Source organism: Scyliorhinus torazame, chromosome 15, assembly GCF_047496885.1.
Source record: "Scyliorhinus torazame isolate Kashiwa2021f chromosome 15, sScyTor2.1, whole genome shotgun sequence".
NCBI lineage: Eukaryota > Metazoa > Chordata > Chondrichthyes > Carcharhiniformes > Scyliorhinidae > Scyliorhinus > Scyliorhinus torazame.
In genome coordinates this window covers 169864824-169878661 of record NC_092721.1, presented here as the reverse complement: position 1 = coordinate 169878661, position 13838 = coordinate 169864824, and the positions used below count along the sequence as shown (strand labels likewise).

Here is a 13838-nt window from a genome sequence, read left to right as displayed (position 1 = left end):
AACCCCACCTAACCATTTTGGACACTGAGGGCAATTTAGTATGGCCAATCCACCTAACCTGCACATCTTTGGACTGTGGGATGAAACCGGAGCATCCAGAGGAAACCCACGCAGTCACAGGGAGAACGTGCAGACTCCGTACAGACAGTGACCCAAGCCGGGAATCGAACCTGGGACACTGGAGCTGTGAAGCAACTGTGCTACCATGCTGTCCCCACTGTACTACCGTGGAGTGTTTATTTCACAAATCCATTATATTACCTGTAAAACAAATTAGGCTTCTTTGATTTCTCGCTTGGTTCAGTGTATAATTTTCTGCAGTCCAAATTCGGACCTCCCGGCAACAACTAGCACTGTGTAGGCTTTCAAAACTATATTCATTTTTAAAGTGAGAGATACAACTTTACCCAATGATTGGAGAAAATCTTTTGCTAGCCAGTATCTTGAGATGGGGAATTGGGAGTGCATGTATTGGAGATTTTTCACTTCCGCCAATAACTTAAAAAAAAAAATTTGGCGTACCCAATTCATTTTTTCCAATTAAGGGGCCATTTAGCGTGGCCAATCCATCTACCCTGCACATCTTTGGGTTGTGGGGGGCGAAACCCACGCAAATACGGGGAGAATGTGCAAACTCCACACATACGGGGAGATTGTACAAACTCCACACATACGGGGAGATTGTACAAACTCCACACGGACAGTGATCCAGAGCTGGGATCGAACCTGGGACCTCCGCGTCATGCGGCAGCAGTGCTAACTACTGTACCACCGTGCTGCCCTAACTTCTGCCAATAACGTGCAGGTCATTTGAATGTTGTGGGTGCCAAATTGGTGTCCCACTGGAGCTTCCCAGGTTTGGGAAACAGGAAACCAACCTGATCCCATCCTAAACCAGGTGAGAATGCAGAGCGGTTTGGTGAGAGTAATGGGGTTGATGCGGTGTGCATGGACTGCCAAAGGCATCTGATAAAGTGCCATATAATTGTTTGCCAGAAAAGTTGAAGCCCTTTACACCTGGAAGAGGCCATTCGCCTGCCTTGCATGTGGGATGGGATTCAGTGATAAAAGAGGATAGTGGCCTCTTGGGAGTAGGGAGTAGGACCAGTCAAGGACAGGGATGGGAAGTTGTGTGTGGAGTCTGAAGAGATAGGCGAGATACTAAATGAATATTTTTCGTCAGTATTCACTCGGGAAAAAGATAATGTTGTGGAGGAGAATGCTGAGACCCAGGCTAATAGAATAGATGGCATTGAGGTACGTAGGGAAGAGGTGTTGGCAATTCTGGACAGGCTGAAAATAGATAAGTCCCCGGGTCCTGATGGGATTTATCCTAGGATTCTCTGGGAGGCCAGGGAAGAGATTGCTGGACCTTTGGCTTTGATTTTTATGTCATCATTGGCTACAGGAATAGTGCCAGAGGACTGGAGGATAGCAAATGTGGTCCCTTTGTTCAAAAAGGGGAGCAGAGACAACCCCGGCAACTATAGACCGGTGAGCCTCACATCTGTAGTGGGTAAAGTCTTGGAGGGGATTATAAGAGACAAGATTTATAATCACCTAGATAGGAATAATATGATCAGGGATAGTCAGCATGGCTTTGTGAAGGGTAGGTCATGCCTCACAAACCTTATTGAGTTCTTTGAGAAGGTGACTGAACAGGTAGACGAGGGTAGAGCAGTTGTTGTGGTGTATATGGATTTCAGCAAAGCGTTTGATAAGGTTCCCCACGGTAGGCTATTGCAGAAAATACAGAGGCTGGGGATTGAGGGTGATTTAGAGATGTGGATCAGAAATTGGCTAGCTGAAAGAAGACAGAGGGTGGTGGTTGATGGGAAATGTTCAGAACGGAGTTCAGTTACAAGTGGAATACCACAAGGATCTGTTCTGGGGCCGTTGCTGTTTGTCATTTTTATCAATGACCTAGAGGAAGGCGCAGAAGGGTGGGTGAGTAAATTTGCAGACGATACTAAAGTCGGTGGTGTTGTCGATAGTGAGGAAGGATGTAGCAGGTTACAGAGGGATATAGATAAGCTGCAGAGCTGGGCTGAGAGGTGGCAAATGGAGTTTAATGTAGAGAAGTGTGAGGTGATTCACTTTGGAAGGAATAACAGGAATGCGGAATATTTGGCTAATGGTAAAGTTCTTGAAAGTGTGGATGAGCAGAGGGATCTAGGTGTCCATGTACATAGATCCCTGAAAGTTGCCACCCAGGTTGATAGGGTTGTGAAGAAGGCCTATGGAGTGTTGGCCTTTATTGGTAGAGGGATTGAGTTCCGGAGTCAGGAGGTCATGTTGCAGCTGTACAGAACTCTGGTACAGCCGCATTTGGAGTATTGCGTACAGTTCTGGTCACCGCATTATAGGAAGGACGTGGAGGCTTTGGAGCGGGTGCAGAGGAGATTTACCAGGATGTTGCCTGGTATGGAGGGAAAATCTTATGAGGAAAGGCTGATGGACTTGAGGTTGTTTTCGTTGGAGAGAAGAAGGTTAAGAGGACACTTAATAGAGGCATACAAAATGATCAGGGGGTTAGATAGGGTGGACAGTGAGAGCCTTCTCCCGCGGATGGAAATGGCTGGCTCGAGGGGACATAGCTTTAAACTGAGGGGTAATAGATATAGGACAGAGGTCAGAGGTAGGTTCTTTACGCAAAGAGTAGTGAGGCCGTGGAATGCCCTACCTGCTACAGTAGTGAACTCGCCAACATTGAGGGCATTTAAAAGTTTATTGGATAAACATATGGATGATAATGGCATAGTGTAGGTTAGATGGCTTTTGTTTCGGTGCAACATCGTGGGCCGAAGGGCCTGTACTGCGCTGTATAGTTCTATGTTCTATATAAAATCAAAAAGTAGAGAAAAACTTCCATTAATACAGCACATTTCATGACTGCCCCCCCCCCCCCCCCCCAATCTGTCCCAGAGTACTTTACAGCCAGTGAAGCACTTTTTAAGTGCAGCAATTGTTACAATGTTGGAAACGTAGCAACCAGGTAGTGCACTGTAAATCCCACAAACAGCGGTCTGATGATGACCAGACAGTCTGCTTTTAGTGATTCCAGTTGACAGCGGGACTAACTCCCCTGCTCTTTAATATTTCATGTCCACATGAGGGAGCAGACAGAGCATCTGTTTAAGCTCTTAGCGAAAGACGGCACATCTGATAGTGTGGCACTCCCTGAGTACTGCACTAGGTGCGCAGCATTGATTTTTGAGCGGAAGCCCTGGAGTGGGACTTTAACTCACAATCTTCTGACGAGAGTGAGGCGAGAGTGCCTCAACTGAATCATGACAGACACTATTCTAAAGAGGCACAGAAATGGAGGAACCTGAGAATAGATGTGCACAAATCCTTGAAGGTGACAGGTTGAGAAAGTGGTCTGTGGTAGTATGTATTGGGGGTCATGTGGGACTGGAAGCCCTAATGTCATTGGCTGACAGATCCCGGGTCCTGGTTGGCCGTTGACCTCATACTCCGCCCTGAAGGCCTCATCGACTTCACTCTATTTGTCTCACGGAGTCTTTGTGCGCCACATGGTCTAAAAGGCATTTGGGATTCTGAGCTTTATAAATAGAAATAAATAAACAAAAGCAAGAAAGTTTTGATGAACATGTATAACACATTGCTTTTACCTCAGTTAGAGTATTATGTCCAATTCTGGGCACTGTGCTTAAGGAATGATGTGGAGGCTTTAGAGAGAATGCTGGAAAGATATATGAGAACAGTTCCAAGGACTTGGGACTCCAGTTAGGTGCGTAGACTGGAGAAAATCTGGTTGTTCCCAGAGAGGAGGAGGTTGAGGCGCGATTTGATGGAGGTGTTAAAGGTCATGAGGGGTTAAGACCGCTCAGTAGACTGAGAAAATCTATTCCCAATATTGAAATGCTCAAGTGCTCGGGCTGGAAGTCATTAATTTAAGGTCATTAACAAAAGAAATAATGGTGCCATGAGGAAAAACTAATTTACACAATGTGTGAATAGAATATGGAATATGCTGCCTGAGAGCATGGTGAAGTCAGATCAATCATGGCTTTTGAAAGGGGATCGGATAAACACCTGAAGAAAAACTGGAGGAGAAAGGATGGGAGAAGTGAACTGGCTGAATTGTTCTTGCAGAGAGCTAGCACAGAAACTGCAGACCTAATGGCTTCCCCTTTGAAATTATTCTATGAATCATGTTGGCAGTGCGGACCAGGGTGGGAGGAGTTCATTCCACAGTAGCCAAAAATTTTTGCGGAATCAGGAGAACTCTCATATCTCGATGTACAACAAAACTATGGTTGAAAATCTGGGCTTTTTTTGGGTGAACATTCACTGCCTGACACAAATGGACAACAAAATCATCACCATTGATGTTCCTCTCTTTCATTGTGAGGACAAATAGAAACCGAAAATGCTGGCAAAACTGCTCTGAGGAAGAGTCATACAGACTCTAGACATTAACTCTGTTTCTCTCGCCACAGATGCTGCTAGGCCTGCTGTTTTTTTTCAGCATTTTCTGTTCTTATTTCAGATTTCCTGAACCTACAATATTTTGCTTTAATACACGTTGAGAACAACCTGCATTTCAATAGTATAACCAAAATATTGGTGTTCACTGATCGTAAAACCAAATGAAAAACAGCCCTGCATAAACCACAAGGCCAATTTTCTTAAGGAGTCAGTGGTAGCACTCTCTACCCTCTGAATCAGTTGGTCGTGAGTTTAAATACCCACTCCAGAGACTTGAGCACATAATCAAAGCTGGCGTTTCAGTGCAATACTGGAGGAGTGCTACACTGTCAGAGTCGCTGACTTTCAGATGACATGTTTAACCTTAGTCCTGGCTGCCCTCTTGGTTCGATGTCAAAGACAACATGGATATTATTTGAAGCGGAGCAGTTTCATTTTTTTGGCCAATATGAATCCCTGAACCAGTATCACTAAAACAGATTATCAGGTCAATCATCTTATTACTGTTGATAGGAGCTTGTGGTATACAAATTGGCTGCTGCATTTCCATCAATGACCATACTTCAAAAAAACAAAAATACTTGATTGGATGCAAAGGTCTCTCGTGTGGCAGTAGTAATGCTTTGTGGAGAATTCCGTCTAAAATGTGAGAGAGAGCAAGCTCCTTGTTTCTGTGGGAAGGTGTAAATGTTTTTTTTCCTCATTCCAAATGGGATCTGATGTTTGTTTAATAGTGTTGCTATTGGTTTTCCTTATTGAATAAACTTCACACTTACAAACGTATTTCATCGGTGCCAAACTTCCTTCTGATTTGAAGGTGCTTTATGTTTATTTTTGCACCATATTTGGAATATAAGCTGTTGCTGCTGTGGACCAAGCAATTATAAATTGTCCTTCCTTTGAGGGAGCGTAATGAAAGACACATTTTCCATCCAAATATTGTGCATATGCTTTGGCTTTTGCTTACTCAGTGTTAAATGTCCACTCGAGACTCCTTCCATCCTTCCTCATTCAAGTCTATCAGCATCATCTATTGCCTTTTTCCTCGTGCACTAACTAGCCCCTAAATTCATCTCAACTTTTTGTCTCAACTTCAATGCGCATTTGTGCCATTCCCTGGTAAAGAGGTTCCTTCTGAATTCCCTAATTGATTTCTTGGTGACTCACTTGACAGTCACCTTTATATTTTATAATTTTGGTTTTTTTGCACCTGCATTGCCTTAATTTTCAAATTTATAAATATCAAGCACATCAGAAGTAATTTTAGTCCCAAAATCTTCCCGTTTTGATACAGTGAAGTTGGTTAAGCAGGTGCCTTGCATCCAGATTTCACTTGAGCACATGAGCATATGATGCTTTCAAATGGGAGATTTCTTTGATCTGTTTTAATTTACCCATCCAGAATAAACCTGATTTCCCTCTATTATCACATCCAGTTGTTTCTGAATTGAGTCAAAGGTTTTTGGCTCCATCACTCTGCCCAAATATCCATTTCAGGGATTGGTCACGCAATATAAAGACCCTCCTGATAGCAATGAAACCTGTGTCCCGTAGCCCGACTTCCATAATTTAATTTAAACAAAATTCCAAATTAACGCCCGTCATAGTCTCCTGTACTGGCTCGGGTAGCTGTTTCATTCCCCACGGTGGCTCCGTTGATAACACACTCACCTCTGAATCAGAAGATTCAGGTTTCAAGTCCCACTCCGGGGTTTGAGTACAAAACCCAATGCTGAGGAAGCACTGCACTGTCAGGGATGCTGACTTTCAGATGAGGCATTAAACCAAGGCCCTATCTGCCTGCTCGGGTTCCCATGCCACAATGTTGTGCCATTTCCAGCTGTGGCTCTGTGGGTAGCAGTCTTGCTGCCTCTGAGTTAGAAGCTTGTGAGTTTAAATCCCACTTCCAAAACAAAAGAAAATTAGTGACTCTCCAGTGTGGTATTAAGGCACTGTCAGTGGTGCTGTCATTTGGCACACGGATGGCTTAGTCAGTAGTGTTTCCACCTCTGCTTCACTCCAGGAGTTTTTGACATCAAAGGGATCATTAATGTGACTCACATCTATATAATCACTGCCAAGATGCCATTTTCCCACCTGAAAAACCCAATCTTTCCCGTCTTTGTTTCTAACACAGAACATTAATGCCTGCTTCAGCCTGAGGCCCATCTCCACAGGGTCAAACATTTGAATTCCTCCATTGTTTCTCAGTAGCCAGAACTACTAACATTACTTGAGGTGTGGTTTTACCTGAGTGAGCATCGGACATTTTCAATACTATTTCCTCCGACCTGTTTCAGATACCTGATTAAACATTCTATTAGCTCTTTGTTAGCATTTTAATTGCCATAAGTCTTTTAAGTTTAGAACAATTAATCATGACAAAATAGAGATTTAGAAGCATTTGCTCAGGGGAATTTCTGCTTTTCTACAGGGTACTTACTTCAGTACATGTTTCAAATAGTAATTTGCTTTTATAGTTATGATTGCTGTCAGCAGAATTTTAATCGTAAGTTTGATTTTTCCTCTTTGATTTCCAGGCTTTTGAAGACCTCAGTAAACTAATGAAAAAGGTAAGTTTCCTAATCCAACACTTCCTACTCACCTTCTAATGAGTTTATACGTTACCTGAAAATAACTGGCATTTGACTTTGAGTAATAAGCTGACCAGTGCTAAATGAAAGCAAAGTTATATCTAAACGCACATTAGAATTAGGAAGAGGCATACAGTCACAAATACGTTTGCCAGTTGCAGGCCCCCTCACATTAAACCGTGGGCAAGCCACCCCCTCTTGACCCCTGAACATTACTCCCTGGAAATAGTACCCATTTCAGGAGTGGGTATCTAAAAAGTTATCTTATTCTAAAAATATTTAAGTCTTACCTTTTGTTAACAGGAGGAATGATGTTTGAAAGTTTAGATACATTAACAGCGTTCAAAAGGCATCTAGATACATTAACGGTGTTCAAAATACATCTCGACAAATACATGGATAGGGTGGGTATAGAGGGATACCCATGAGGGATACAAAGCATGCAGGTGCAACAGGCGGTAAAGAAGGCTAATGGTATGTTGGCCTTCATTGTAAGAGATTTCGAGTATAGAAGCAGGGATGTGTTGCTGCAATTGTACAGTGCCTTGGTGAGGCCACACTTGGAGTATTGTGTGCAGTTTTGGTCTCCTTCTCCGAGGAAGGATGTTCTTGCTCTCGAGGGAGTGCAGCGAAGGTTTACCAGACTGATTCCAGGGATGGCGGGACTGTCATATGAGGAGAGATTGACTAGGTTGGGATTGTTCTCGCTGGAGTTCAGAAGAATGAGGGGGGATCTTCTAGAGACTTATAAAATTCTAACAGGACTAGACAAGGTAGATGCAGGGAAGATGTTACCAATGATAGGTGTGTCCAGAACCAGGGGTCACAGCCTGAGGATTCAGGGTAAACCATTTCGGACAGAGATAAGGAGACATTTCTTCACACAAAGAGTGGTGAGCCTGTGGAATTCATTACCACAAGAAGTAGTTGATGCTAAAACTTTGAATATATTCAAGAGGCGGCTGGATATAGCACTTGGGGAGAATGGGATCAAAGGCTATGGGGAGAAAGCAGGATTAGGCTATTGAGTTGGATGATCAGCCATGATCGTGATGAATGGCGGAGGAGGCTCGAAGGGCCAAAAGGCCTCCTCCTGCTCCTATCTTCTGTGTATCTATGATATGGCACGAGGAAGTTCTGAGAGTTTTGGCCAAGGGTGGTATCATGACCGGTACAGGTTTGGCGGGCCGAAGGGCCTCTTTCTGTGCTGTATTGTTCTTTGTTCTTTAGTTGATACTCATATTGGACATACTCACTTCTCCCTTGCTCACACACACATGCACGCTTCCCTCTCACTCCAACACACACTCATCTCCCTCTTCCACATGCGCACACGCGCCTCCCTCTATTTCCAACACACATACTTCTCCCTCTCACTCCAACACACAATGTATCTCTCTCTTTCATACTCTCTTTCCCTCCCTCTCACACGCGTCTCCCTCTCCAACACACACGACTCTCTCACTCCAACACACACGCCTCCCTCTTTTATATGCAGCATACACGCACACGTCTCCCTCTGTTTCTAACACACATGTTTTCCTCCTACTCCAACACACAGCACGTCTCCCTCTTTCACACGCGAACACACACGTCTCCCTCTCTGCCCCTCACACACAGGCACACACACCCTCTCTCTCTCATATTCCCTCTTTTTTGCACATTTATCCCCTCTCTCACACGTCTCTCTCTCACACTGGCTCCCTCTTTCTCTCACTTCAAGGCTCATGTTGGAAACCCCCCACCAAAAACATACTCCAGCATCTGCTCCAAGTTCCTTTCCAAGGCCCTTTCTTCCCATCATTCCGCTGACCCTAATCATCCAGAGAGGTCAGCCTCTGGTTAGGGAAACAGCTCTGCAACATTTTTCAAATGTTCCTTTCTTGTCCTGGACCCCCTGTGAGGATTCTGCAGAGCCCAGTTGCCTGCAATTGACCAAGCTGGTAATTTTTGATGGCTAGTTTGAAATAAAAACTTGTTAATGGTCATTAAAATAAGGCCAAATGATTACCTAGTACAACCCCTGTCACTGCACATTCATGGTGGTGAATATTTTAAGATCAACTTTTTACTAAGTAATCAAACTACGTTTTTTTTTCTTTAGGCCAAAGAGATGGTTGATTTGTCAAAATTAATAGCAAACAAAATCAAAGACAAGCAAGGTGATATTTCAGAGGACGAGGTAAGAAATATGCCGAGCAAACTTTCAACGTTTTAGTTGACTGCAAAGAAATAAAGAATACTTTGATCGAACCAGTCATGTTGCTCAAGAATATCATCAGTCTCTTGACAGACGGCCGCTATTATGTAGGCAGATATGGAAACCATATTGTACACGCAAAGATCCTACAAACCGCAATGGAAAAAGGAGGAATGTTGGCTAAGACACCCGGGAATATTCCGTACTCTTTAAAATGTATCATGGGGTTATTAGTGCTCAAGCAAACAACTGGGACATTCATATCAAATATTGCATGTTAGATATGATTGGGTAAAACTTTGCTTGAATTGCCAGTCCAGTGGCCCAGTCAAGCAGTCATCACGACTGCTTCTTTTGGTGATATAATCTACTCAGTCAACAAAGGTGCAAGGGGAAAAAAACTGATGCCTGGAATAGGAGGGCGGAACTATATTTCTCTCTAAAGGCAGTCAGCTTTTATTATCGATCTCTGTTTATCATGTCTTTCATGCTTAGATTCAGTAATAACATGTTAACTATTTGAACTAGTATAACAACTTTAGTATAACAATGAGTATAACAACTTTAACAGCACCTCACCTCCCGTACCAGCCTCCCTGAACAGGTGCCGGAATGTGGCGACTACGGGCTTTTCACAGTAACTTCATTTGAAGCCTACTTGTGACAATAAGCGATTTTCATTTCATTTCATTTTTCACAGCTAAAACAAGACCTGACTTTAACTTTTGAGAGAAATTGAATTTTGTATTTCTGTTTTGTACAATTCAGCCAAAATGTCATAGTGATAATAGCACAAAAAGAAGCCATTGAATCCATCCAGCTCTCTCTGTAGAGCAATCCGCTTAATCCCATTTCTCCATTCTGTCTCCATGGTGCAGCAAGTTTGTTTCCCTCGAGTGCCCCTGTAATTTCCTTTTGAAATCATTGATTGTCTCCGCTTCCACCACCCTCGTAGGCAACGAGTCCTGGGTCATTACTTCGGCTGTGGGAAAAAAAGATTGTTCCTCACATTTCCTGCCGTAAATCCTCTGCACCCACCAAAACTTTAAATCTGTGTCCCTAGTCCTATACCATCAAGAAATTAGAACAGATTTATTTGTCTACTTTATCCAAATCTGTCATCATCCTTTACTATCAAATGTCCCATCTTCTGCTCCAAGGAGAACAATTTCAGCTTCTCCAACTTTGTATTTAAAATGTCCCCGTCCCTGTAACCATTCTGGTAAATATCCTTCACACCCTCTCAAGGACTCTCGCATCCTTCCTAAAGTGTGGCGACTAGAATTAGATACTCTCTTTGTGGCTTAATTGGAGCTTTATAAGGGTTTAGAATAACCTTGCTTTTGTATTCTATATCTTTTCTTATGAAGCACAATATCCCATTGTAAGGCTCCTTCCTGTTTATTCCCTTATTTCCCTTTTTTTTATTTTGTTGTTATTATTTTGATCCATGGATGATGAATGGGCATGTCTCTTTAAGGAAGGAACCTGTATCTTTAATTCAAGCTGAAGAATCCAGAAATTACAGGAGAGATCACTTTGCTAGTCTGTGCCGGTTTAAACAGAAGCTGCAGACTTGTCGGCACCAGAGAGAGAGATGGGGTGGAACTCAGTTTGATTGATTGGCTGGTGGCCAATGAATTGGCTCAAAAGGCTGCATTCTGCCTGGTAACGGGTGGTGATTGGATCATAGAACATACAGTGCAGAAGGAAGTCATTCGACCCATCGAATGACAGTATGGTCGGCACGGGCTTGGAGGGCCGAAGGGCCTGTTCCTGTGCTGTACATTTCTTTGTTCTTTGTTCTTTGAGTCTGCACCGACCCACTTAAGCCCTCACTTCCACCCTATCCCCGTAACCCAATAACCCCGCTTAACCTTTTTGGTTAACCATTTTAACCTTTTTGGTCACTAAGGGCAATTTATCATGGCCAATCCATCTAACCTGCACATCTTTGGACTGTGGGAGGAAACCGGAGCACCCAGAGGAAACCCATGCACACACGGGGAGAATTTGCAGACTCCGCACAGTGACCCAGCGGGGAATCGAACCTGGGACCCTGGCGCTTGCGCTGCCCATTCCAGCGGAATGCTTTACAGAGTCCCAAGGGCTTCCAGTTTGATCCTGGCAGCACGGAACATTCTTGCTATGCTTCCCCCCTCCGTTTTCCTCCAGAAAGGCTGTGAGAGCTGTATTTCTGAACTGGCAGAAAGCCTCGATGAATCTAGGAAACCATTATGGGCTACAAACAAAGACCTGAACCTGCTATCTCTCTTCAGAGTGTTGTATTTCTGAAACTACAGAGGCCTGCACGAATCCACAATATAAACCACAAACTGAAAGCAAAGTTTGAAGAAGAGTAAAGTGCTGGAAACCATCTTCTGAAACCAAAACTCTTGTTTTCCTTTTACTTATTTTTACCCCTTTCTACCCCTCTGTGTTTGTCATCTTGATGCGTGTGTGTAGAGAGGGTGGGGAAAAGTTAAAGTGGGAATTGGGTATCGGTTAATAGTTAACCAGTTGTATTTGCTGCATATTTCATTTTAGTTCTTGTTATAAATAAACTAATTGTGTTTACATTTACAAACCTGGTGACTGAATTGACTGCGCACTAGTTGTAACATCATATGTATTGCTTTTTAAAAATAAATGTTTTATTAAAGTTTTCCAATGAACGTTTTTACATAACAAAAATAGAAATACAGATAGTAATAAACAATAACAGTAAACATCCCAAAGCTTACAGTGAAACTACTTGCACAACAGAATTTTTTTTTAAAAAACAGAACAAGGTGGGTTTTGTCTCCATGCCCAACTAACATTGTATCAACAGTACCCCCACCTGAACCCCCCCCCCCCCCACTCCCCCTCAGGATGCTGCTGCTGCTGCTGACACTTACCGCTCCCCTAGAAAGTCCAGGAAAGGTGGCCACCGCTGGGAGAACCCCATCAAGGACCCTCTCAAGGCAAATTTTATTCGCTCCAGGCTGAGGAACCCCGCCATATCCCTAACCCAGGTCTCCACACCCGGGGGTTTCGAGTCCCTCCACATTAGCAAGATCCGTCTCCGGGCTACCAGAGAGGCAAAGGCCAGTACCTCAGCCTCTTTCGCTTCCTGCACTCCCGGATCCTCTGATACCCCAAATATCACTACTGTTGGACTCGTCTTCACCCAGGTGTAAAAAATCCTGGACATCACCCTCGCAAACCCCTGCCAGATTATTTAAGTGCCGGGCATGCCCAAAACATATGGGCATGGTTCGCCGGACTCCCTGCACATCTCGGGCATCTGTCCTCCACCCCAAAAAACTTACTCATTCTTGCCGTCGTTATATGCGCCCTATGCACCACCTTAAATTGAATTAAGCTGAACCTGGCACATGATGAGGAGGAGTTCACCCTGCCCAGGGCGTCGGCCCACAGGCTCTCATCCAGCTCCTCACCCAGCTCCTCCTCCCACTTGCCCTTCAACTCCTCCACTGAGGCTTCCTCCATCTCCTGCAGCTCCTGATAAATGTCCGACACCTTCCCCTCTCCTACCCAGATGCCAGACACCATCCTGTCCTGGATCCTACGCGGGGGCAGCAGCGGAAATGTCTCCACCTGTTTTCTAAGAAAGTCCTGAACCTGGAGGTACCTGAACGCATTCCCCGGGGGCAGGCCGAACCCCTCCTCCAGCGCCTGCATGCTAGGGAAAGTCCCGTCTAGAAACCGGTCCCCCATCCTCCTAATACCTGCCCTATACCAGCCTTGGTATCCCCCATCCAACCTACCCGGAGCAAATCTGTGGTTATTCCGTATCGGGGTCCACACCGAGGCCCCCTCCTCTCCCCGTGTCTCCTCCGCTGCCCTCAGATCCTCAGTGCCGCCGTCACCACCGGACTAGTGGTGTATCGCGCCGGCGAGAACGGCAGCGGAGCCGTAACAAGTGCCCCTAGACTGGTGCCTCTACACAACACCGCCCCCACGCCGCCCCCTCCTCCATCATCCATTTCCTGATCATGCCCCCTGCCCCCAGGCTACGCTCCAAGAATACCCTTTTGTCTCGCAGGGTTTTATTCGCCCACACAAATCCCGTCACAATCCTATTTACCCGCTTAAAGAAGGACTTGGAGATGAAAATGGGGAGGCACTGAAATACGAAGAGGAACCTGGGGAGAACCGTCATCTTCACAGTCTGCACCCGTCCTGCCAAGAAAAGTGGGAGCATATCGCACCTTTTAAGCTCGCCCTCCATCTGCTCCACTAGCCGGTTTAAGTTGAGCTTGTGCAGGGCATCCCAGTTCCTGGCCACTTGTATCCCCAAGTACCGAAAGCTCCTCTCCACTATCCTGAGCAGGAGTTCCCTCAGTCTCTCCTCCTGGCCCCTACCATGGACCATGAACAGGTCACTCTTCCCCACTTTCAACTTATACCCTGAGAACCTCCTGAAGTCTCCTAGGATCCACATGACCTCCCCCATCCCCTCTAACGGGTCCGAAATATACAACAACAGGTCACCTGCTTAGAGGGAGACCCGGTGCTCCTCCACTCCGCGCAGCAGCCCCCTCCAATCCCCCGAAGTCCTGAGCGCAATGGCCAACGGCTCA

The 13838-nt window shown here is 44.9% G+C and overlaps 1 protein-coding gene across 1 annotated transcript in view; it reads left to right on the top strand.

Moving 5' to 3' along the window:
- Positions 1–13838, top strand: part of vps36 (vacuolar protein sorting 36 homolog) — a 61840-nt gene that overhangs the window by 31631 nt on the left and 16371 nt on the right. The window contains exons 7-8 of the mRNA XM_072477083.1: positions 6996–7028; positions 9154–9231. Coding sequence (XP_072333184.1) covers positions 6996–7028; positions 9154–9231 — 111 coding nt within the window. The remainder of the gene's footprint in view (positions 1–6995; positions 7029–9153; positions 9232–13838) is intronic.